This window comes from Saimiri boliviensis, chromosome 9 (assembly GCF_048565385.1).
Source record: "Saimiri boliviensis isolate mSaiBol1 chromosome 9, mSaiBol1.pri, whole genome shotgun sequence".
Classification (NCBI taxonomy): domain Eukaryota; kingdom Metazoa; phylum Chordata; class Mammalia; order Primates; family Cebidae; genus Saimiri; species Saimiri boliviensis.
In genome coordinates, this window is record NC_133457.1 from 122,907,367 (window position 1) to 122,932,955 (window position 25,589).

General features: G+C 50.7%; 1 protein-coding gene across 7 annotated transcripts in view; it reads left to right on the forward strand.

The window, feature by feature from the left end:
- Nucleotides 1-25,589, forward strand: part of PHACTR3 (phosphatase and actin regulator 3) — a 263,489-nt gene that overhangs the window by 8,050 nt on the left and 229,850 nt on the right. For 2 of the 7 annotated variants that reach the window (XM_010343166.3, XM_003932643.3), the window contains exon 1: nt 15,993-18,625. The exons of 3 other annotated variants lie outside the window; for them this stretch is intronic. In XM_010343166.3, coding sequence (XP_010341468.3) covers nt 18,508-18,625 — 118 coding nt within the window. In that variant the 5' untranslated portion in view covers nt 15,993-18,507. Of the gene's footprint in view, nt 1-15,991; nt 18,626-18,690; nt 20,201-25,589 lie in introns of those variants that run through there. 2 more of the 7 variants (XM_010343167.3, XM_074406726.1) reach the window with 2 other exon arrangements.

Here is a 25,589-nt window from a genome sequence, read left to right on the forward strand (position 1 = left end):
AGTCTAGACTCTTCCTGCCAGGCAGAGGTGCCTACGTGACCAGCCCCCAACAGAGACCTTGGGCACCGAGATGAGCTCCCTGGTGGACATTTTACAGGGGCCTTGTGTTGTCACAGCTCATTTACGGAGGGATGAAGTGTGTCCCCTGTGACTGCGCAGGGAGGGACCCTGGAACGTTGTGCCTGGTTTCCGGCAGATGCCTTCCAGGCACGTGTCTCTCTGCTGGGTGTGCTCCACCTGTTGCTGCTGTGGGAACTCGCAGTCGTGAGTACAGCAGCAGCCAAGTGCCACGAGTCCTCTAGCGAATCGCTCAACCTGAGGGTGGTCATGGGGACGCCCAGTGCAATAATCATCCTGTTCGCTCTCTTCTTAATGATCCGTCTTCTCCACCAAAGGTAGACCCAGGGCAGCGGTGACTGGCTCATTTTTGTGCACAGCGCATGCAGCCCACTCCTGACACCTCGCAGGTGTGCCGCAAGCTCTGCGCCAATGGACAGCCTGATGGGGAGGTGATGGGGAGGTTGGCTTGGTGGCAGGGACGCCTCCTTTCCTCACCCCCGTTGAGAGGCCCTTCCCTGTGGCTCACAGGAGTTTCTTCAAGTGGTGTGGCTCTGACATTGGGCCTTTCGCTTCTCCCTAGAGGAAAGGCATTTAGCAAAATATCTCCTAATTTAGAAACATTATCCCTTTCAAGTTGCAGGAAGTGGGCATGTGGCCTCTTTGCATGAGTCTCTCAGTGGTGGAAGCTGGCTCTTCCTACTGAAAACTCGTCATATTTTTAGACCGACTTGAAGGACTTACACACCTGTTCCCAAGCAGCCCTGGAGATGGGAGCGTGCAGGCCTGCGTGGACCTCTTCTCCAACATGCACCCTGTGGATTTGCGCGGTCACCTGACAGGCGCCCTTGGGAGCCCATCTCCATGCAAGCCTGCCTCCAGGTGGCCTGCCCGGCCTGCTCTGTGGTCGATCTCTGCCTCCCGGAGGCCGGCACAGGCTTCCTGCCTCCTGTACACTGCACATTGGGACCTGTTCATTGCCACTCACCTAGAGGGCAAGCACTAAAAATAGACTCTCTTCACGGGGCGAGGTTTCTAATAGAAACTAAGGACTGCATCTCTCCACTCACGAGTGTCTGAAACAGCTGTCCGTCTTCCGTGACCACGTCCCCTTAACCACCCTCCTTCACACAAATTCTGATGACGAGGACACGCCTCACTCGGCTGGATGTGCGTTTTCACTTCTATTTTTATTTTAATGGCTTTGCTATCTTGCCTTTTCCTACAATCCATGAGAAATCATGATAAATTTACTCCATTTTTTCTTACTATTTGGTTAAACATTGGGATAATAAAAAATAAGGAGCTATTCCTCTTATTTGTAAATTAATGTGATTTCCAGCCTAGAGTATTGTGGTCACGGGTGAAAGTGCAGAATATTGTACACTGATCATTTGCATGGTTTGCTTGGGGGTCGCTGCAGTGGGGGACTGGAAAGGAGCCATCCTGCAGTCACTCTGTAGGGACAGTGACAGTCACACCAGCCAGGCCTGTCCCCAGTCCTGCCTACTCAGCCACACATCTCTGTGGGAGGTGGGCTCTACTTGGTGTGACCCCATTTGACAGATGAGGAAAACTGAGGCTTAAAGGGATGAAGTAACTTGCCCAATGTCACAGCTGGTGAGCTGAATTTGGGCCTGGACAGTCTGCTGCGCTCTGGGTCGGTTTGTCATCCTGTCTCCCATGAACTTGCATTTATATTGTATACCTTTGGTTCTAGAAAGTGACTGACAGCAGCTCAATGCTTGTTGTTACTGCCTGATTTGGAAGCCCTTAAAAGATGCCCAAACTCTGGCTGTCCCCGTGGGGTGCCTGTCTTGGAAACAAGCAGGCTGCTGACTGAAAAGAGCCTTGCCCTGCAGGTGGGATGTGGTGGCCCACAGGTGGGACAGCGTGTGCCCTGCAGGTGGACACTGGCTGGTTCTCTCCACCTGTCCTCATCTGTGGCTTGTTCCCTTTGTTAGAGTCTTGAGTTGATGTCGGATATGAGCACATCTTTCTTCTGAGGATCGTCTAAGCAGGGTGGAGGAGATGCGGGTTGCACAGAGGTGAAAGAAGGACTGTTGAGAGAGGAGGCACACGTGGAGTGTCCCCAGCTCTGCCCTGGCTTGCGGTGTGACCTTGTTCATGTTCCCCCTTCTCTGAGCCTGGCTTTCCTCATGGATAGAGTGCGATTCCCAGACCAGTGTTCATGGCTGTGCAGGAGGACCACAGGAGAGATGCAGACATTCACTTTCTATTGCTGCCGGAACAGTTTACCACAAACTCAGCAGCTGAAACGGCACTGATTTATTGCCACACACAGCCTGTGGGTCAGGGGTGCAGCTGGGTTTGCCTGGCTCCCCCACCACCCTGGGCTCTGCAGCTCTCTGCTCTTTGCCGGAAGCTCTGGGAGAGAATTCACTTTCTGCCCATTCTGGTGATTGTCAGAATCCAGTTCACTGAGGCTGTAGGACTGAGGTCCATATTTTCTTGCTGGTTGTCAGTGGGAGCCGGGGCCGGGGCTGGGGCTGGGGTCCAGGTCATTCTGGTTCTCAGCTCTAGAAGCCACTGCTTTCCCTGGCTCTTGTTCGCCTTCGAGGCCAGCAAGGGTGGCTGAATCCTTCTCAGCCTTCAAATCTCTCCTTCCCCTCTGCCCACGCCTACTGTGCCCTCTGCTTCCTGAGAGATTACATGAGGCCCATCAGGTCTTCCAGGTTCGTCTCCCTGTCTTCAGGTCTCCTGATTGTAACCCTGATTCCAGCTGCATTTGGTGCCGACATTGGTGTTTGATTGGATCACTGGGGGTCAGGAGTCCTGAGGGAATGAATGGCTCTCAAATTCTGCTGTCTGCACTGTGAGCAAGTGGCTAAGCTGCTTGGAGGAACCTCACAGTAAAACAAACAACCTCTCACTTACACAGCACATAAACTCATACGTGAGACTGATTTGTAGCTGTAACAGTGCATAGGAAGTTTTCTCATTTATTACAGATTTAGCTGCAGGGTGCTTTTGATAAAAAGACAAGGTTGAATATAGTTAAAGTGAATAGAATTAAAACAGATCTGGGGTCTACCCTTTTCTCAGCATTTCCATTACCCCCCACCCCCGGTCCAGGCTGCCACCCGTCCTTGGATGCTGCAGCCCCACCCGCCTTTTCCCTGGACCCATCTCTGCTGTTGTCTACTTTATCTTCTATCTGGCGGCCCCAGTGCCTTTCCAAGACAGGTCCATCTGCTCTCAGTTCTTCCTGGCTGGAGACCCTCCCGTGTTTCCTGTTTCTCCCAGGGTAAAATCCATGCTTCTGCTCATGCTGGGTCAAGAGGGCCTTTGAGTCCTGAGGCCTGTCCCTATCCCCAGCCTCCTGCCGTCTCCCCAGTGCTGCCCCACCCTGCACCCCTGGCTGCTTCTCAGCCCCTCCAACTGCCCTGTGCTTGCTAGTCTTGCCCTCCCACCCCCCGCCCCCACAGCCCAGCCCCCATGCCTGGCGCAGGCCCCGTGCTCGGTGAATACTGGTTGAATGAGTGGACACATGAATCAATGAATGAGTGACTCAAATGCTCAAATATAACAGGGCCTGTGTCTCAAGGACACTCCTCCAGCCTGGCGGGTCTGTGGTTCTCAGGCCCGTTGCTGAATGAAGGGTCCACTTCCCATCTTGGCTGTGAGTCCCAGGCTTCCCTTTTCATTAGAACAGGGAGCAGAACCTTCTCTGTTCTAATGCCTGCACCTTCACTCCCAACCGCTGACGGCCCCCCGGGGTCCATCCGCAGGAGCAGGGAGGCTCCCTCTATGCTGCCGTGTGTAGACTCACAGATCTCCCCAAGTAGCCATTGAAATGAACCGTCAGAGTCTGTGACCCCGAACTGCGGCCTGAAGTACCTGGTGTCATCATCGTTACAGTCCCATCCCAAGTTGTGGGACTGCAGTGGCTTTTCGAAATAGAGAAGTGACTGTTATTACCCCGTGGGCTTTGGAAAACCCTTGCACTATTACTAATATCTCAGAACAAAGGCCGGTGAGGGCGCCAGAATTTAATTGCCTAAATAATTGCTCTCCCCAAATTCGACATCTCTGTGGACCCACCAGCTTCAGTGTGCACACCGGTTTTAATGAATGGCAGGCACCCAGAGAGATCACAGCTGCTGTGCAAACACGGGCAGCCGTCACTATTTATAGGTTTGTACAGGTTGATTCTTGGGATCATCATTGCTACGACTGCAGAACGTATGATCTATTTTTAAAGCACTACCTGTAAATTCACTGCTATGGATTTTCTGTAATTTATAGCTCAGGCTCTGACGCTGCTTTTGAATCGTTACTCTGTAAAGTTTTTAATCTATAGTTGCCGTGATGGGGTGCTGGTGGTGTGAATCTGTGCTGTGGTGAGTCCATCAGCCCGGCTCTGCAGGGAGAAGAAACAGCTCTCTGAAGCATATAAATCCAGTAAACAGAGGGAATGTACACATGGAATTGGGAAAAGGAGAACATGTTTGGGCATTATTTAAACATGAACGATCTTCCTTTAAAAGTTGAAAAGAAAGAAGTAAATCCCTAATAGTGTGTACCACAATCATAATTCTAGAAGAGGGTTATAGGTTTGACCTTTTATTTATTATTAACGTTCTATTCTAATTATGTAAGTATTTCATGATCTCCTTCTCCTGGCAAAAATGAAAGCATTTTGAGTAGGGGCTCAGGGAGCTTGGACAGTCACCATGGTGGAGTCCAGACCTGGAGGCACCAGTTTCACCATGGAGGACAGAGATGAACATCTGCCAGGGGCTCCCACAGTCATGTGTGTCTGTGGAAAAGACATGGTACTGGTGAGCGTGTGTGGGCACATGTGTGTGTGTGGTGTGTGCGTGCATGTGTGTGCACCTTGAGTGATTATGGCATTGCTATGTTATTCTGCTATGTAGTCACTCAGGAAACAGGAGCTCCAATGATGTTAGACTACAACGCTCTTTTGCAGTTAAAAAGAAGCTGCTGATTGGTATTCTCTAGCGTGGACAGGCCACAGCTCAGCCGTTCTGCTTTCAGGGATACTGAGGTTGTTTGCACTTCATCCACCTTATTCATACCTTCCTGTGTTTTGGGATTCTCTGGCGTAGATGACAAGAGCTGGATGATCTGGGACAGGACATTTTCTATTTGGGCAGCTGGTTTCAGTCCCACCCAGCGTTTGCGGTGCCTGTTTCACCACATCTTCACCGGCACTTGGTGTTAGACTTTCAACTTTGCCTGTTTGTTGGTTTATTCTTTCTTCCTTGGGGACGGAGGGAGAGCCTGGCGGTTAAGAAGGAGGCCTCAGGGGACAGATCCATGCCAGCCCTCCTGCTCCCTCGCCCTGTGGCCTTGAGGAGCTCCACTGGTTCCTGTCTTGGACTTTGTGGGCTGCAACAACAAAACATCTTAGGTGGATAATTTAGAAACAACAGGAAGTTACTGCTCACTGTTCTGCAGACTGGGAAGTCCAAGATCAAGGTGCTGGCAGATTTGCTGTCTGGTGAGTGTCCGGGTCCTCAGAGATGGTACCTTGCTGCCACGTCCTCACAAGAGAAAGGTGTACACAGGGCTCCCTGGACCCTCTTTTAGAAGGCACTAATTATTGACGAGGGTGGTGCCCTTATGACCTGATCACCACCATCTCTGAGAGCTGTGCTGTCCTGTACAGGAGCCATGTCCCATCCGTGGCTGCTGAAATTTATTTTAATCTTAAATGAACTAAAATGAAATGCAATGAAAACGTCAGGTCCTCTGCAGCACCACGTTTTAAGCACTCTCAGCGCCTGTGGCTCCCATGTTGGGCCATACCACGTAGATCATCTTCATTCTCATCGAATCTTCTGGTGCATGGTTCAGCCCCAGAGATGAGGCAGCCTCCCCAGCAATTTGCACCAGCCCCCGCCTGCCCTCAACAGTGCTCCGGCATTCTCGTCCCTCACATGGACACATCCCGTGTTCTCTGAAGGCCCCTTCTCCTCCCTCCAGGCTGAGATCTCAGGGTCCCTCCCACGGGGCCCCAGCGCTTCAGTTCCCCATTTCCGGTGGCTCCCGTCAGTGTCCGCTTTGCGGGTCTCCACTCGTGCAAGGCTCCTTCCTCATCTCCCTGCGCCAGCTCTGACCTTGGCCTCCACGTCTTCCTGGGTGATGCCATGCAGGGAACTTGGTGGGTATTTTAGGGTATAGATGAGGAAGCTGAGGCCTCAGGCAGACAGTTCTTCAAGGTGAGGTGGACCAGGGACAACTTTGGGGCACCAGCAACTCCAGCTCCTCATGATGGGAGCCAGGGCTGATCACTTTCTTTAGGGGATTCTGCCTGTCTTTTCCCGCAGCACAGTGCCGTTGGGGGAGCGCTCACGCTGATCTCACCCATGGAGACCCGTTGAGACCCACGGTGGCTTCGTTTCTGCAAAGCTCTCCAGACCCTTTGCCCACAGCCTCGGGAGAACTGTGAATGTTGAAGGGCCGAGGGTGTCGCCGCAGAAACCACGTGGCTCCCTGCGGCAGGGCCAAGGCGTCTGTTACTTTATTTTGTGTTGTTTTTCTATAAAGTGATAGATGTATATGGTAAAAATATAAAGAATACGGTAGGACGTATGGCAAAAATCTTCCTGAGATAGTCCTGGAAGGCACTTCTCCGGGAGCAGCCAGAGAAGACCCGGAGGCCTGGAGAGTTGAGGGGCAAGAGAGGCTGATTTTTGCCTATTGTATCATCTTGGATTCCTTGTCAAAAATCAGTTGACTACATTGATGTGGGTCAATTTCTGAGCCCTCTATTCAGTTCCATTGATTTATCTGTCTGTTCTTCGGCCAATACCACGCTGTCTTGACTAATGTAGCTTTATCGTAATTCTTCAAGTCGGGAATGTCAGTCCTCTAAATTTGCTCTTCTCCTTCAACAGTGTGTTGAGTATTCTAGGCCTTTGCCTCTCCATGTAAACCTTAGGTTCAGTTTGTGAATAGTCACAACTGATTTTGACTGAGATTGCATTGAATTTATGGCTCAGATAGAGAAGAAATGACGTCTTCGTCTTGACGATATTGAGCCTTCCCATCTATGAACATGGATTCCCTCTCCATTCATTTGGTTCTTTGATTTCTTTCATCAGAGTTTTTCATTTTCGTCAAATAAATGTTATACATATGTTGTTAGATTTATACCCAGGTATTTTATTTTGAGGGGTGACTTGCTCATGACTGGTTCATAGGAAAAAGATTTAACTTCTGTATGCTGTCCTTGTATCTTGCAAACTTGCTACAATAATTTATTAGTTTCAGGAGGCTTTTTGTTAAGTTTTTTTAAATTTTCTACATACATTTTCATGTCATCTGTGAACAAAGACAGCTTTATTTCTTCCTTCCTAATCTAGATACTTTTCCCCCCTTTTCCTGTCTTACAGCATTGGTTGGACTTGCACAATGTTGAACAGACACACAATGTTGAAAACCTGTGTGAGTTTTGGCAGATTGCGTCTTTCAAAAAGTTGGTTAATTTCATCTAGGTCATCAAATTTGTGGGCATAGAATTGTTCAGAGTTTTCCTTCAGTTTCCTTTCACTGTTCATGGGAACTGCAATGAACGTGCCCTCTCTCACTTCTGATACTAGTAACTTGTGTCTGGTCACTTATTTTCTTCGTTAGGCTGGCTACAGACTTAACAATTTTATTGATTTTTTTTTTCAAAGTATCACCATTTGGCTTCATTGATTTTCTTTATTGATTTTCTATTTTGAATTTCATTGATTTATGCTCAAATTTTTATTATTTTTGTGTCTGCTTGCTTTGGATTTAATTTGCTCCTTTTCTGGTTTACTAAGGTAGAAACTTAGCTGATTTTAGATCTTTCTTCTTTTCTAGTATATACCTTCAGTGTTTCACTTTCACTCTAAATATTGCTCACACTGCACTCACAAATTTTCATAAGTTGTGTTTTATTTGTGTTTACTCCAAAATATTTTTAAATTTCACTCGTGATTTCTTCTTTGACCTATGTGGCATGTAAGATGTGTTGTTCAATCTCCACGTTTTGAGATTTTCCAGTTACCTTTTTGTTGCTGATTTCTAGTTTAACTTCGCTGTGGTCTGAGAGCAGATATTGTATAATTTCTTTTCTTTTAAATTTGTGTTTTTTTTTGTTTTGTTTTGTTCTGTTTTTTTGAGGCGGAGTTTCACTCTCATTACCCAGGCTGGAGTGCAATGGCGCGATCTCGGCTCACCGCAACCTCCGCCTCCTGGGTTCGGGCAATTCTCCTGCCTCAGCCTCCTGAGTAGCTGGGATTACAGGCACGTGCCACCATGCCCAGCTAATTTTTTGTATTTTTAGTAGAGACGGGGTTTCACCATGTTGACCAGGATGGTCTCGATCTCTTGACCTCGTGATCCACCCGCCTCGGCCTCCCAAAGTGCTGGGATTACAGGCGTGAGCCACCGTGCCCGGCCCTTAAATTTGTTAATGTGTATTTTGTGTCCCAGAATGTGGTCTATCCTGGTGAATATTTCACGTGCACTTGAGAAGCATGGGTTTTCTCCTGTTGGATGGGGTGGTTTACAGATGTCTGTTACACCCAGTTGATTGATGGTGCTGTTGAGTTCAACTGTGTCGTTACTGATTTTCTGCTGGATGGGTCTGTTTCATTTATGATGGAGGGGTGTTGCAGTCACCAACTTTAATCATGGATTCATCTATTTTTTTCTTTGAAGTTCTGTCAATGTTTGCCTCATGTATTTTGATGCTCTGCCCTCAGGTGCGTACGTGTTAAGGATTGTTATGTCTTCGTGGAAAATGGACTCCTTTATCATTATGTGATGCCCTTCGTTGTCCCTGGTAGCTTTTCTTGCTCTGAGGTCTGCTCTGTCTTTCTTCTTCACTTTTATTTTTTTACTGTTAATTGTAAGATACCTGTTGCGAAGTGCACATACCATAAGCATTCATCTTGATGACTTTTCACAGAGTGAACATACCTCTGTAGGCGGAACTCAGTTCAAGAAACAGAACATAACCTGGATCCCAGAGCCCTGTCATGTCCCCTCTTAACAAAAGCCACCTCCCCGTGGGTAGCTATTTCCTGCAGTCTAACATCATCATGTAGTGTTATCTATTTTTTGCTTTTTGTTTTTTTCTTTTTTTTCAGACAGGTCTAACTCTGTTGCCCAGGCTGGAGTGCAGTGGCACAATCTTGGCTCACTGCAACCTTCACCTCCCGGATTTAAGCAATTCTCCTGGTAGTTTTCCAAGTAGCTGGGACTACAGGCATACACCACCCTGCCTGGCTAATTTGTGTGTGTGTATATTTTTAGTAGAGACAGGGTTTTGCCATGTTGGCTGGTCTTGAACTTCTGCCCTCAAAAGATCTGCTCACCTGGATCTCCCAAAGTGCTGGGTTACAAGCATGAGCCACCATGCCTGGCTCTGGTTTTGAACATTCTGTAAATGGAGTAAGATAGAACATAGTCTTCCTTAACAGAATATTGTGATACCTACCCAGATTTTTATCTAGTTAATTTCACTGCTGTGCGGTATTTCATTGTGTGAATATAACATGATTTAATTCCTCTTCAAGTTCTTTGGTTAAAAGTTTCAAAAAATGTTATTGTCTAATGATTATGTTTGATTTGGAGGAGTTATTCTGCGTGTGGCACCTCTGGACATTGGCATGCACAGTTTGTGTGTCTGCTCAGCAAATTCCTCTGTGTCCTTCCAAGGTCTGCTCAGCAGGGCGGTGGTGTGTTTTTGCATCTGTTTTGTTTACTGCTAGATTGCCAGTGCCTGGTACATAGCAGCTACTCAACAAATGTAGGTCACGTGCAGGCACCAATGAAAGGCTATTTCCTGAAGCTCCCCTGAGCTTCCCAGCCTGACCAGTGGCTCCACATGTTCCTACCTCTCCGTGTTGTGATGGTACCCTTCACTGTCCCATCCAGGTCCTTGGCCCGTCAGCTCTCCAGGGGCCTTTAAGGATGCCAGGGCCCTAGGAAAGTGGTGGTTGACTCTAGCATAAGAAAACTGCAGAGTTGGGCTAACCATCCAAGTGCCTACAAGAAGAAGCCTCACGCCATAGACACGGCTTACCCCTTCACCACGCAGACTGGGCCAAGCCATCCCATGTCTGGCAGCATACAGGACAGGGTCTGGCATGGAGTCAGTGTTCGGTGCATGTTCATTGAGGAAATGTCTGCTTTGTAAGCTGGGGTTGCTGGTAGCGATGTTGGTGGGCTGGAGAGGCCTGAGGAACGAGCTGGTATCATGGAAAGTACGTGGGAGCTCTTTTCCGTCCTGTTACTAACTCTTGTCTGAGCCTCAACTTCATTGTTTGTAAGAAGAGGATAATTATCCCAACCTCACAAGATTAGAAATCAATGCATGCGAGCTCCTTGGTAAGCTCTAGGCTCTGCAAAAAGGCTGTCATCATTCATCTTGTTACCTCCTCCTGTTTCTTTCATACTTCCTCGTCCTTTATCATCATCACCAAGTCAGTGACTTTCTGGGGGACCCAACATAAGCATGAGGTTCCTGCCTATTTGAGTTGTGGTATGTTTGATGCCATCACAGCCTGAGCTCTAGAGCAGAGGACATGGGATCCAGTCCAGGCTTTGCAGGTTTGTGACCCGGGGCAAGTACTTAAGAACTTTGCCTCTCATTTTCCTAATTTGCTAAATGGGAAAATCACAGTTCTGCCTGATTTGGATAGTTTCAGCATTAGCTGCATCAATCATTGTAAAGTTTTTAGAACAATGGCTGTCACGTGGTAAGAGCTACGTGTTAAGTAAATGAAAACCCAGCTATCAGAGAGGCCTGTGCCAGCAGGATGGTTGCCTCCTTTACAAGAGATCAGGAGGGAGACAGGTGCGAGGTCTCCTGCTGCTGTTAGCGTTTCATCCTCGTGCGTGTCCCTGCAGGGCCGCAGGCTGGCTGCAGCAGTTCCAGGCCCCACAGGACACTCCAGGGCAGGAAGCAGGAATGTAGTCAGGACCGCAAACTGCACCTGCAATGGTGACATATGCTTTTTCTGTATGTGGCTCTCTCTGTCTATCGGCAATCTTTCCCGGAGGCCCCTGATGCCTGCTCCTCTCCTTTCATTAGCTAGAGTCAGAGCGCGCGTGGAGGAAAAGTCACCTGGCAGTCTGTAGCTCCGTGCTGACAATATACAAGATGGGTCAGTGTCCCGTGACCCAAGTCTGCAGGAGCCAGCGGGGGCTACTTTCTGCCTTCCCTGCTGAAAGCCTCCCTGCCCCGGGTTGTGCTTCTCTGCTCTGTGTTCTTCTGTCTCTGCTGCCTCATAGGACCCTCTCCCAGTCACCTGGATGTGCTGGGGGCACGGAAGGAGAATATCAAAGGGCAGATGGTCTCGCACCGAGGAACTTGTTGTTCTGCTAATGGTGAAGGCGTATTGAGGGTTCAGTGTGCTGTGTCAAATGCCCGACCCTGTACGGGAGGCCCTCGTCTTCTCACTTACACACTGAGGATCAGCGGGGCTGTGTGGCAAGCTCAAGGCCACACAGTCAGAAAATGCTGGGACCCGATCTGGGTCTGTGCCTGGGTCTGTGGCTCCTGCCCTAGACAGCTTGGATGGACTTGACCCTAAGGAGGGCTGGGCACATCTCCAGGAAGCCATGGGATGCCCACAGCACATTCTTCCATGGCAACTCTGGCTGCCGGTGCCTTTCAGGCCAGAGGCCGTGAATGGTGAAATCAGGGATTTGGGTCTAGAAGAGCTGGGTGTGCTGTTTTGAAAAAGCCTTGATTGGCATTGCACTGAGCACCACTCTGGGTAACCTTATGGTCACAGCTCTAGGTAGAGAGTCCCTCAAAGATGTGGTCAAAGGTGCAGGAAGTGAGGTTCAAGGCTATGTCTTCAACCAGGTCTAAGGACCACTCCCACCTGCAACTCCTTTAGGTGTTGTTTTCCCAGGTGACCAGCAGAGGGCGCGGCTGCCCACCTTACGAACCTGGCCTCTGCCCGAGTGGTGGTTTTGCCTTCATCTTTTCTTCCCTTGGGTCCTGGAATTCCCACTCCGGCGTTTTGCCTTCTCGTTTCTCTTTAGTTGGTTCCCTATGAATTTGGCCTGAGACGGTGACTTGAGCAGTTCTTCTTAAGCATTTGAAGTTTGCTGAATGAGTTACTTTTACATTAAGGGTTAAGAGTCCCGGGAGCCCCAGAAAAACCAGATATTCCTGGGGACTGAGGCAGCAGAGAGAGGGTGACCCCCTCAGTCCCACAAAGCCTGGGGTTGGCTCAGGCGGTGGGGGGAGGCTGAGCCCTCGCTCCTGGAGCAGAGTAGTTGCCCGCAATGCACATTCATTCATTTATTCATCAGTGGATATGTATGTGCTGGGAGATTACCACCTGCACATTTTTGGGTGAACAAACACAACACAAATCGCCATGCCTGTGGAGCTGACATTGCTACCATTCAGGTCCTTGGCCCTTCAGCTCTCCAGGGGCCTTCATGGCTGCCAGGGCCCCAGGAAAGCAATTGGTAGACTCTAGCATAAGAAAACTGCAGAATAGAGCTAACCGTCTAAGCGCCTGCAAGAAGCCTCATGCCATGGTGGACTTCAGTTAACAACCCCATTGCGATGCACTCTGGATGCCTTTAAAGTGTGTCTGGTTGGATTGGAATGGGTCCTTCAGAAGTTGGGTTTACCTGGAGCTGAAGCCCTACGGTGGGTGAGTCTCAGCAGAGCCACCACCAGGGTTGGTTTAACCCTTGCGCCTTCGGCCATGGCAAGGCCATGATGGAGCCATGAGCATGCCCATCTGCAGGTGGTGTGAGTGTGTGCCCTTCCATTGCCTGCCCTGATGGAGCAGATGGTGCCTGTGAGTGTTGATGGTCGCTGAGCCATGGCAGCAGACTCTTCCACATCACCACAAAGGCTGCTTGTCAAATGGGGCTCCTCCTCTTTTCTGCCTCATCCCTCCCTGATCTGATCCTCCCCACCCAGGAAACAGCATCACACCCACCCTGCTGTCAATATCAGACTTGCTGGTTACCTCGATTCTACCCCCTTATAACTGGTTAATTAGAAAGCAAAGAAAGAAACCAACCAACCAAACAACCAACCCCTGGATTCATCCTTGGCTTCCCTCTCTAGTCCCCGACAGATCATCCATCCCAAACCTATGGGAGCTGCCTTCAGAGGATACTGACTCCAGCCTGCTGGGTGCCTCTGCCTCTCCCTGCTGGGCCAGGTTGCTGCTACCACCCACCATGATGATTTCCAGCCTCCTGGAAGGAAGGTCCATCCCGCTGCTTCCTCCTTTGCCCCATGGGTTCCTTCTCTAATGGCAGCCAGAAGGATGCTCTGGAGACCCGCAACTGCCTCAGTGGTTTTCCACCATCCTAGGAACAAAATCAGGTTGTTCTGAGGCCCCTGAGACATTGCATGGTCTGGGTCATCCCCTCTCTGTGGCTGCAGACCTTTGCTCTGGCCTCTTTGTGGGGACTTCAGGGCTCCATGCTGCTCCCACCTCATGGCCTTTGCTCAGGCTGTTCCCTCTGCCCGGGGTGCCCTTCCTCCCTTGCATGTTGGCTTCCACTTACCCCCGCACTTCCGGAGCACTGCTTCTTCAAAGCAGGCTCCCTTCCTGCTCCAGATGAGGCATCCTGCACTGTGTGCTCGTGGAAATTAATTGATCTATTGATTCATATTAGTCAATCTTGTCTTCATCACACCTCGAGCTCCACAAAGCCAGTGTGCAATCGTGTCTCGTTCATGGTGGGATTCCTAACAAAATGCCTGTTCTGGCACAGAATAGATGCTTAGGAAATACTGGATGGATGGATGCATCCATTGGTCTGTACCTGGTTTAAGAATGAGATCAACTTGGGAGGTATATGTGGGTGGAATTGGTCTTGGGGTACCCTTCCCCACAACTCCCAGATGAGTGAGGGCACTTGCTATGTGCACTGTGTGTTGGAGGGGATCTGCCCTCTCTGAGCCACATTTGCAGTGATGTGTTCCCCAGCTGCCCCTGAGCAGGGGAAACTGCCCTTGCCTTTGCAGGTTTGTAAGTTTTGAAGGGGCACTTGGGCAACCTGGACCAATTTTGTCCCATCTTTGTGGTTCTTTAGGAGTGCTGTTGGGTTATCATAGCTGCCCTGAGTCAAGAAATGGCTTTGAGTTTTCTGATTAAGGATGGAGGGGTGGGGGCACGGCACAGAAGGGGGGAAGGGAGGAGGGAGGTGTTGGCGGGGGGTCCTCAATGAGCTTCTATCTGATCTGGAATCTGGGTGGGGACAGGAAGGGTTTCAGTGTGATTATGCCCACCAGGGCAAGAAGTGGAACCCAATTCTCCAAATTCAAAGCTCAGCCTAGTGCCTCTGTATGCTTTAAAAAAACCCAGCTTAAATGGCTTTGTTGAAAGAACTTACATACCATTAAGTTCACCCATATAAAGTATAAAATTCAGTGGTTTTTAGTATATTTACAGAGTAATAAAAACTGTCACCATCATCTAATTTTAGAAGATTGAGAACATTTCTGGCACTCAGAAAGGAAACTCTGTACCCACTAGCAGCCAGCCCCTCTTCCCTTGGCATCCACAGATCTGCTTTCCGATTCGATGGACATTGCATGTGACTGGGTTTGTGTGGCGTGTGGCCTTTCGTTACTGGCTTCTTTTACTTGCATCATGTTTTCCAGGTTTACCTGCGTGGCACGTGTCAGTGCGCCCTTCCATGTTTCCCAGGTTTCCAGGGTCACCTGCACTGTAGAGTGTGTCAATGTGTCCTTCCAAGTTTTCCAGGTTCACCTACATTGTGGCCCATCTCAGTGTGTCCTTCCTTTTCATGGCTGCACATTGTCCTAAAGTAAGAATGGACCACATTTTATTTACCCATTTATCAGTCCATGGACACTTAGATTGTAACTTTTTGGCCATCAGCTTTGTTAGTTCCATTAGGGTTTCTGCAGTGGCCTTCCAAATCCAACCCTTGGAGGGACAGTTGGTGACTTACACAAAAACCCACCTCCAAACAGGTGCCTTTCATGCACCTTGGGGTCCAGATCCTCACAGGGCTCAAGCCAGTCATGGTCTGGAGATGACTGACTTGAGCCGATGTGTCTCCTGCAGGCAATTTACCCAGAGACCTTATTGTTTTCCATTGACCAGTAGAGGTGGGATTGTTATTTTTTTTTTTTTTAATTTAAATCTATTTTTAGTATGGAACATTTCAAAGCCAAACAGTAATATAATGAACAGCTCCATCTCTACCTACCTTTAACAAACCACAGTGTTTTGCTAAAATAGATACTTTTGGAAATAAACCTGGTTGTATCTCATCTTCTGCTTCCCCACTCCACGTGGGCTCCTGAGCTCAAATGCTATGTCTTACCCTTTGATGTGTTTTTAACCCTCATGCATACACAGTTTGGTGGAGTAGGTGGATGGGCATGCAGTGTGGACCATCTGAAGAAACTAGAGATAATTTTTGGTGGTTCGTGGACAAGGCAGTAACATTGGCTTAGATAGAAAGTTCCTTCTGTTCTTTGTCCTTGTGGTAACATTAAAGAGGATGTCTCCATTCGATGCCTGCCTAGTTGAACATCTCTCTTACCTTTGGGCCCTTTTTAACCACACAGGAGCCAACTAAGGCCAAGAGTGCGTCGGCTATTAAGCGCATGCTCCTTGTCGCCGATGCCAGCCAGCGAGGCTGTGCTCCACCCGTCCTACTGAAGGCTTCCTTTAACATGCATGTGGACCAGGCGTGGAGGTGCACACCTGTAATCCCAAGTACTCGGAAAGCGGAGGTGGGAGGATTGTTGGAGCCCAGGAGTTTGAGGCTGCAGTGCACCATGACTGCCCCTGTGAGTAGCCACTGCACTCCAGCCTGGACAACACAGCAAAACTCTTTAAACAAAACAAAACAAAACAAAAAAGCAAAAGTCAAAAAAAAGAAAAAGAAAGAGAGAAAGAGAGGAAGGAAGGAATGAAGGAAGTAGAGGGAGGGAGGGAGGAAGCTTGCAAGAGAGAGAGGAAAAATGCATTTAAGTGCAAAAAATTGATTTAAAGACAAATCTTAAGGCAATGGGACGATAGGTTGTAAATAAGGAAGGCTAAAAAACGTAGGGGTGGTTGGCAAATGACAGAGAGCTGGAGACCTCTGGTGTGCGCTTTCTCCTCCTCTTCCCCACCCACAGCCAGTCTCTGGCCTCCATCCGTTCCTGCTGCTTCCCACCATCCCCACTTGCACAGTTGGGTCAACTGCAGGCTTCCTTCCAATGGAGCTCAACTGTCTCAGATGTTCGCTCACCCAGACTCGGGAGGGGCCCATGGCGTGGTTGGGGGCAAGGATTCAGAAACCTTCCTGTGGGGCTGTACTCAGTGTGTCGGGAGAACCCCGGGGACCTGGAGTGGGAGGTGTTGAAGACACACTTGGAAAGACCCTGGGCCAGGAGCATTGGCTGTGGCCCTGCTCTTCCACGTGCTGGCTTGTGACCTGGGCAAGAGTGCTCACCTCTTGAAGTTGCCCTCGTCTCAAAAGTGGAGACCACAGTAGCTCTCACCCCCCAGGGCAGTTGTAGGAAGGAATGAGGTCCTCATGCAAAATGCCCAGTCCAAGGCTAGCAGGGCACATCATCATCCAGCCAGCACATTTTTATGTGGATAAAATGTATCTATCTAGTCCTGGCAGTTTCCCATCAGTTTCCTCTTTGTTTTATGATCTTAATTGCCAATTGTAATTAAATGATTATTTGGGCATCTTATTAGTTTGTTGGTGACCATTCTTGCCTGGAAGACTCAAGGGGTTGGGGTGTCTCTGTGTTTGTGCACTGCTAGGTCCCTAATGCCTGGTGTGGTGCCTGGCACACACTTGGTTCTGCACATAGTTTGAATGAATGAATGAGTCCTTTCTTTGGATGCGAGGGATGCTGCTGAAATAGCTTCTGCTGAGAGCTCAAAGCTCTGTATGGAGTGAACATCCATTTTATTCCCCCACCCCCATCCGGCTCAGTTCTGTCCTTGGCACTTCACCGGGGTTTCGTCCATACTGCCAGCGCTCACCCTGCACTCCCAGGCTCTGCTGTGGGTGCTAATCTGATGGGGACAGCCTCATGGAAGGCTCTGCCCCTAGCAGGAGGGCCCTTGGTGAACAACTCTGCCCCTCATTTCCAGCACCTGCAAAGGGGACTCAGAGCAGGGCTGCCCCATGGGGCTGTTTGAGAAATTGAAATGGGGGTGTGCTCCCCCTGGTGTCTCTACAACCCTTGAATCCTGAAATCTGTTGAAATGCCTCCTCCTCTGGGCACCTTCCAGGACCAGGCCAGGTGACTGCCCCGTTCCGGCCTCCTCTCTACCCGTCTCCGGTGCTTTCTTCCTTCCCTGCCCTTGCTTGGAAAGCAGCAGCTGCCGGCCTGTGTTCGCCCCACACCCCCGCCAGGGTTGTGAGAATCGCTCCTTAGCACCCTGGAGGACACCTCTGTGAGTGGCTGCCCTAGGGGGGGTCGCCTCCCTTGCCTGTCCCCTCAGTTTCCTAAGGGCGGCTGAGAAGAAGGCTCATTGGAAAGGGCCCGGGCCCTCCTCCCTCTTTCTCCCGCTCAGGGAGGGAGTAGGGGCTGAGGGGTCGGAGTGTCGGGGTGCCCCATTAGGCCCAGGCCAGATGGCTTCGGGGAGGAAGCCTCAGGTTGCTCCCCCCGTGCCGGGGTGGGCGCGTCGGGACCCACTGGCCTCCGAGTTCGAGGAGAGGAAGGACCAGGGAAACCAGCTGCCTGCAGCTGCTGGGGAAATTAGGGGCCCTCAGGGTTCCCTTTCCTCGGGGAGAGGAGGAAGCGGGACTAGGAAGCTTTCTTGCTTATAGAGCGCAGCTGGGTGGGGTGGGCGGCACCTAATCCACGGTCCAGCCCCGCCTCCCCTACCCCAGCGCGTGGTCCAGGTATGTACGACCCCTCCCTGTGGCCACGCGCCTTCTCACGCCCCTCTCCCGTGACGTCATGCTCCTCTCGAACGGCATGATGGGAGAATCCTAATGTTTTCCAACAGATGCTCCAAGAACAGCTTTCGGATTAAAGCAATCGCAAGAGCAAAGATTCTTCCTTTTCCCTTTTTTTCCGGGGGGGTGGGGGGTGGGGTGGGGGGAGGGAGCGCCCCCAGACATTCCAGGACATCACCCCCTGCCCCAAGCACGCAATAAACACTGACAAGAAAAAGTTTTTATTTCCTGGTTCAACTTTATTTTTTTTTTTTTCCTGGAATATAGACTGAAGAATGGGAATAAACACGAATAAATAACAAAGCGAGGCCGCGCACGCCGGGATGCGCCTGGCTGCAGCCGGCGAGGCTATTGTCTCCCCACCCTGACGCCAGCCCCGGCGTCTTTTTTCAGCTCTTTTCCTTTCCCGGCCCTTTTAAAATTTTCTGTTTTAAAAAGACGCCCCCTCCAGCCCCCTCGCCGGTGACCTTGGCCGTCTCGGATGCTCTGATTCCACGCGGCTCGCTCTAACTTGCCCCCGCGCCGGCCGGGCCCATGGCCGCGTCGGAGGACGGGAGCGGCTGCCTCGTGTCGCGGGGCCGCTCGCAGAGTGACCCCAGCGTCCTCACCGACTCCTCGGCCACCTCCTCCGCGGACGCCGGGGAGAACCCAGGTAACGGGCTGGGCGGGGGCGGCGGGCGGGGTCGGGGAGGCCTGAGGCAGGTGGCGCTGGGAGCAGGACCCCGCCGGGCTCCGCGCGCTGCCTGCGTTCGGGAGTCGCGGCAGGACCCGGCGCTGGGCCCCGCGGTTCCTATCCCCAGCCTCGCAGGGCTGGGGCGCCTCGGAGCCCTTTGTCCATGAAGAGCTGATTTCCTGGGTAGAGCCCGGCGCTGCAGCCTCCCCTCCTCGCCGGCTGAGCTCTGCCGTCCCCTGGAAGGGGGCTTCCCTTCTTCGGGTGCTGGCCGGCTGGGGGAAGAGAGGCAGACCCGTGGCCGCCTCCGCCCAGCGCTGGTTCTGGGCTCTTCCCTCCCTCCCCACGCCGGGCCCCAGCTCCGGTGATCCCCGCTTGGGCATCCGCTCTGAGAGGGCAGCGCTCCGCAGCTGAGACCACAGCGCTGAGGGCTTCCACTGGCCGCCTGACTCCAGCGGGGCCTGGCGCACCTGGGCACGCCCGACCCCCGGACAGGTGTGCTGGGCAGAGCCACCGGCAGGGAGAGGAAGGGCGTGCGCCAGGACAGAGCCCGGCTTCGTGACAGTGTGTGGACTCTATCCACTCTTCCACCCCCAAGGCAGCGTGGATTGTTTAGGCGATAAACCGGTCACAAAGGCGTCTATAGGGCTTGATTGATTACTTTCCGGAGAGGAAGAAAGGCCTAATAAAGCAGGAGGGGGGTGGGCTCTGTGCGCCTGTCACCATGGAGACGCAGGAAGCAAAGTGATCATTAAAACCTCTCTCCACCAGAAGGCAATTTTCACTTCACAGGGAGAAGTCTGGGCTTCTGAAATGTAGGGTTCAAAAAAAGAATCAAAGCTGGTGTTTTGGTCTCAAGCCACAGGACTCAGTTTTGTATCTTAGAGAAGCACAATTCCTTCGTAGATTCTGTTTTGATAACAAGTTGCTTTGCCTGCCTTTGAAGACTTATTCTCTCTAAATGCAAAGACCCCAAATAGGGACTTGATCATGTTAAATGGTGGGCATCAAAGTAGAGATAATCCCTGGGGCCCGGGTGAAGGCTGGCTTTGTGGGAAGGGATTCCTTCACTGAACACATCAGAGCTTCCTGATAAACTGCCTACAAGGACCTATTACAGGCAGCTGTGTGGGCACTGGAGCCCCCCCCCCCCATTAGAAAATTTAAACAATAAACCAATGCAAATCCTGGAAGATTTCTTTGTTAGAACAATTGACACTGTGTCACTTGGTCAAACTGAGGTTCCAGCCTGAAGAAATCTCTGACTTTTCTCTATCTGGAGGGCAGGTTAATTTCCTTAGAGTTTCAAGCAGAGGCTGCCATGGCAGACCCTTAAGGCTTTAATTAATCCTTTTATTAGGAATGGGGGATTCAGCCTTCAGCCCTCCATGATGGATTGCCTTTCTCTGGGTTGGAGAGGAGAATCCTCCACTGTTGCAATCATGGAAGTTGAGTGCCTCTTCATGAGAATCCTTCTCAGCTCCCTTTGTCTCCCTGGCAGTAAAAGGAAGCAAACTTGAAATGGAAATTATGGAGGACTCGGCTTTTTGGCTGTCTGTGAGTTTATGCCTCTGTGGGTGGGAACGGAGGGCTGGGCAGGTGGTGCTGGTCCATGAGGGAAGGAGGAGGAAGGGCTGGGGTGTCTGTGATGAAGTTATGTGTGGGAGGGTGCAGGCTTGAGCTCTCCTCTGGTGCAACTGGTCAAAATGGGACCCCGGGAGCAGATGCCAGAGGTGAAAAGTCTAAAATATGTGCAATTCTGTGAGCAGTAGAACCTTACTAAAAAGCACCAAGCAATTAAGTACTTATGGATTGTGTGGAGCAGATTGTGTTTCTTTCTGTTCTGGCAGAAAGAGAATCAGAATCATCAAGTTGGAAGGGATGTAGGAACTTGAGGCAGGACGGGTGGACTCGGAGTATTTTCCATGCACACCTCGCCTGGCTGGCCTGGTGTGTGCGTGCATACCTCTTTTGATGGTGTACTCCTTTCTGATGTAGTACATGCTTGTCTTTGGGCAGATCTGTTTAAGAATTTTTCCCAACAGTTCCAAAAGGTCTGGTACCCATCAGTCCTGATGGGATCTTCTGCTGCATGTTACTCAGTGCTTTCAGAGAACCTAAGGTTTTAGATATTGAAACAACCTCAGTCAGTTCTTGAAGAGTCTCAGCCCTTCACCTGCTCTCCCTAGATGGCCTCCCTCATTTGTCTACCTGCTGCTTTAATGTAAGATTCCTGAAAATTGAACCTAGAGCTCCAGCTGTGGAATAACCTCACACAGAGTAAAGTAGAAGAGCTCTCTCCTCCCATCTAAATTCTGTAATTTCTCATGAAAGAGTCCAAAGTTGTGTTTACCCTTTCCCCTGCAAAGCCATTTTTAATACATCAATATTCCCTTTCCAAGGACTCGAAACATTCTTAGAAAGGTGGACTATGCTTTGACACCTCTTTTTCCCATTTTCCGGAGGTTACCCCTGCTGTGAACTGAGCAGCATCCTTTGGACTGCTCCCAGTGTTTTATGTACCTGTGTTGCTTGGAAAATGGCCCACGGGGATGTGCTGGGCCCACGGTTCCTCCGTGGATGGTTGTACTCCACACTGGGTCTTGGAGATCTTGCCTCATTGCAGTATCTGTCTCCCTTTCTCTTTTAACAGGATGCTAAGGAACAGATTTTCAGTTTAGCCATCGGATATTTGTATTGTTTCCAGTTCTTACCCACTGCAGGCAACACAGCTGTAATTACCTGGGCACAAACTGACTTGTTCTCACCTGAGAATTTCCTCTTGGGATGTTGAGGCCACGGGAGACCCACATATTTTATTTTAATGATATTGCACCCTGCTAGAAAATGTACGAATTCACACTCTTTCCGTAATCGATGAGAGTGCCCTTTCTCCAAACCCTTGCCAACACCTGAGATCATCAATCTATTTTTCTCTAGCATGAAGGGTGACAAATCGTTTCTTGTTGTGTTAATTTGCAGTTCTCTGATTGCTAGTGAGCATGAGTGTCTTTTTGTGGCCTTATTAGTGCATTAAATCTCCCCATGGCCAGATCTGTGGCCGTGGACTACGGGATGAAATATTTCCCCTAGGGCTGACCTTCCCGCTGCTCTCACCACTGCTTAGTTAATGTGCCCATCTGCATCTTCCCAGTGTGCCTCTCTGTAAACCCACAGACTATGCCTGTGAGCATGGTTAGGTGCTCTTCCAAAATAAAAATGGAATCAAAGGTATGGAAGCATCCCCTGATCTTTCCTCCTTCGAAGGAGCCATGGTCATGAGAAGTTTTGCTTCCTCTTCTTCCAGCTGCTCTCAGTCTCTGGAAATGGGCTTCTGCCTCTGACACTTCCCAGGGCCAGCCCTGGCATCGGTGCCAGCACAATGGTGGCCTCCTTCTTGTCGGGTCCTAGGCTGCCTCCTGGACCTTCCTCAATATGATCCTGTCACTGCTGCTCACCAGCCAACCCCTGTCCCTTGGCTGTGGCTGCCTTGCTCTGTCCTGGCTCCATGCCTCTCCAGCTCCTTTCTCCAACCTCCCTGGCTCCGAGCTCCAGACCTTTGTGTCCTGCTGGCTCCTTCCAGTCCTTCAGGCCTGTGCCCCACCCCAGTGAGCTCTGATCGCATTTCTGATTTGCTTCTGGCACCATCACCACCTGGGGTTCTTGTCAGTTTTATTCTCTGAGGACTGTTCCTTCTAGACCGGGATCCTCCTGAGGACAGGGAGCTTGACTGCCACCTGCGGTGCTGTACCCCTGAGCTCTGCACAGAGTTCATATGCAGGAGATTTTCAGTACGCATTCTTAGGACGAATGGGCACAAGCCCCAGGCACTGGTGCCTCAACCTATGTGGCGGTGCCTGTCCAGGCAACTGGTCACTCCTGCCAGCTGGATGGGGCCAGAGAGGGGCTTGGAGGGCAAGTGAGGAGGAGCCAGCACCTGCGTCCTTCCGCAGGGCCGGATCCAGGTCTGCTTGACCGCCTGGAGAACGAGAAGCCTCTCTGAGCATCCTCCCCTATCCCGAGCTATGCACAGATGCTCAGCCACATTCCCCAGGCCCTCGGCTCTGGGCATCTCATGCCGGCCCCCTCCTCCTTCACGCGGCTCTGCCTGCAGGCAGGTGTGGGCTTGTGCTGATGGCCGCTTTATCACCTGCACACCTTCAACACCAGGCTCTGCTCTTGACACTTCCCTCTCCCATGGTCCCAGGTCCCGCCGGCCACTGGCCTCCTGAAGCCCACCCACTTGTTTCTCCCACCCCCACCCCCACCCTCACCCCCACCCGGATTTAGCTCTTACCTTCCCTTTCCTGGACAACCTCAACCCTGAGTCTTGATTCTCTTCCTCTTACCACTTTCCTGCAGAACAGGATGTTTCCAAAATGCAAATCTGGTCTAGTGTCTCTGTTGCCTCAAAGCCTGTAATACTGCCCTGCCTGGGCATGGGGGAGGGCAGGAGCAGGAGCCTCTTTTGTCTGTACTGTGGCTCTATCTAGCTTCCTTCCTCGAATATTCTCTTATTCTAGAGTCCTGGGTTCTGGGGATCTCCCTCTGGCCCCTTGTAGGGTGTCTACATGGCTTAATTAGCAGTACGACTATGCAGTAATCACCTTGTCAGCTTCTTCAGGGTTATTAAAAACGTAGAAGCTAGATGCCTAAGAAAATACCAAGTTTAAGAACATAGAGTTTTTTTTCTGATTATAAAAGCATTGCCTGTTCATTATAGAAGATGGATGAACTAAAACTCCTTTTCCCAGCTGGGCGCGGTGGCTTACACTCGTAAGCCCAGTACTTTCAGAGGCCAAGGTGGGCAGATTGCTTAGGCACAGGAGTTTGAGACCAGCCTAGGCAACATAGTGAAACCCTCTCTCTATAAAAAATACAAAAAGTTAGCCAGGTGTGGTGGTGAGCGCCTATAGTCCCAGCCACTCGCGGGGGCTGAGTGTAGAGGATCCCTTGAGCTGGGGAAGCAGAGGTGGCAGGGAGCCAACATCATGCCACTGCACTCCAGCCTGGGTGACAGAGGTACACCCTGCCTCCAAAGAGAAAAAAAAAATCCTCTCTGTCCCTTCCCACCCTAACACCACACAGAAGCCAATGACAGTGGACCCCATTGTCTTTGGGGCCTGCCGAAGGACCAGGCAAAGCTGTTAGCATTGGAACAGCGGATGTGAGGAAGTCAGACCCAGGGGTACCCTCCAGCCTCACCTGCCTCCCTCCTCATCACTGGAGCCTCCTTGGCACTCTTGGCGATGATCTCATTTGTTTATTAGACAAACTTGTTTATGGTCTAATATAGTAGCCACTAGCTACATGTGGCAATTTAAATCTAAATAAAATATTCTGTTTCCTCACTTGTACTAGCCACATTTCAAGTGTGCAGGAAACACAAGCAGCTGTGGCTGCCATACTGGACAGTGCAGATCTAGAACATTTGTGCTGGGCAGTGCTGCTTGGACTGTAAGCTCCATGAGGGCAGGGCCTTGTCTGTGGTCTTCTTGGCTGTGCCACCAGTGCTGGCACTGTGCTAACACCTGGTAGTTCCCCAGTGGATGCTGACGGTGTGGATGTGCCAGAGTGATTGGTGTGGACTTGAGCTCTCCTGCAGGAAGGGACCCTTAGCCTCCCAAGTCTCATCACTGAATCCTCTGAATGGGGGGATACCCAGCAGAGATAATTTCCTGTCCACACAGGACTCATTTCTTTCAATTCAGGGAGCTTTCCCAGAGAACCTGCAAGGTGGCATGCTTGGCTCTTGCCAGAAGGGCCTCTATGGCCAAGTGAACAATCAGCTGCAAAGAGATTTTTCCCCTGGAGCTAAATAAATGGGTCCAAGTCGTGACTCAGCCATGGATAAGCTGTGTGACCTTGAGCAAGTCACTTTACCTCTCTGAATCTCAGTTTCCTTTCATGTAAAATGATGGTCATTACTGTCCTTAAGTTCAGAGTGAGTGAGGATGAGTGAGCTGTTAACAATGACTAATTTTTGAGATGCAGCTTTAGGAGGCAGACACCTCCAAGGACATTCTCCAGTCCCCTTGAGGCAATTTCATTCTTTTTAACAAAGTCATGGTGGCAGTGACCACAGTGATTCATGCAGCAGGGAGGGGGAGGAGGAGCAGCCTGCAGGTCCACCCCAGCCCTGCTCTGTGTCTGGCTGAGCTGGTCAGCATCTCCGAGCTCTGTGAAATTGAAGAGGGCTGATCTGGCTAGGGGCCAGGCAGGTGTCATGGGTGCAGAACAGCTTCAGGCACCAGGGCCGTTCCCAGAATGGGGGAGGACCGAGGAAGGTGTGGGTTCCTGCTCCGATTCTGGACTTTGGGCGGGCTGGCTCTCATAGGCTTTTCCCCGATGCTTTCCCACTCTCACCTCTTGTGGAGGCTGTGCCTCCCTATCCCTGCCTCCCTCTCCAGCCCCAGGCTCACCCAGCCTCAGATGCTGCTCCCCAGCTCCCTTCCTGCCTCCCCAGCTCATGACTGGAAATCTCCTAGAGTCCTCCCGCCTTCACAAGTTATTCCCTCTGGTCTGGTAATTACGGGAGAGAACGCTGGTTGTCTTGAAATGGGATTCGAATGTGTATTTTGGGGGGATTGTTTTACTCTGATGAGTTTGTTTCCTTTGCAAGTATGGTGCTTTGTAGGGGAGGGCACCTGTTCGGAATGACACACGTGAGCCATGTTAATCCTAGTCCTGTGGCCAGAGCATGCCGGATGGGACGGCGCAGACAGCGGGTGTGTCCCGCGCTCTCCCCAGGGCTTCAGCCAGGGCAGCATTTATGGATGGATGTGAAGTGACACAGCAACAGAGGCAAAAAGAAGGAGTTTGACTATAACCAAGCATATTAGATAGTTTGGGAGCTTTTGTTATTGAATTTGAGAGCTGGATTCTATTCCATGCATAGAAAACTGTTCTGTGCAGGGCACCACACTGCACGGTCTGCAGGACTGGG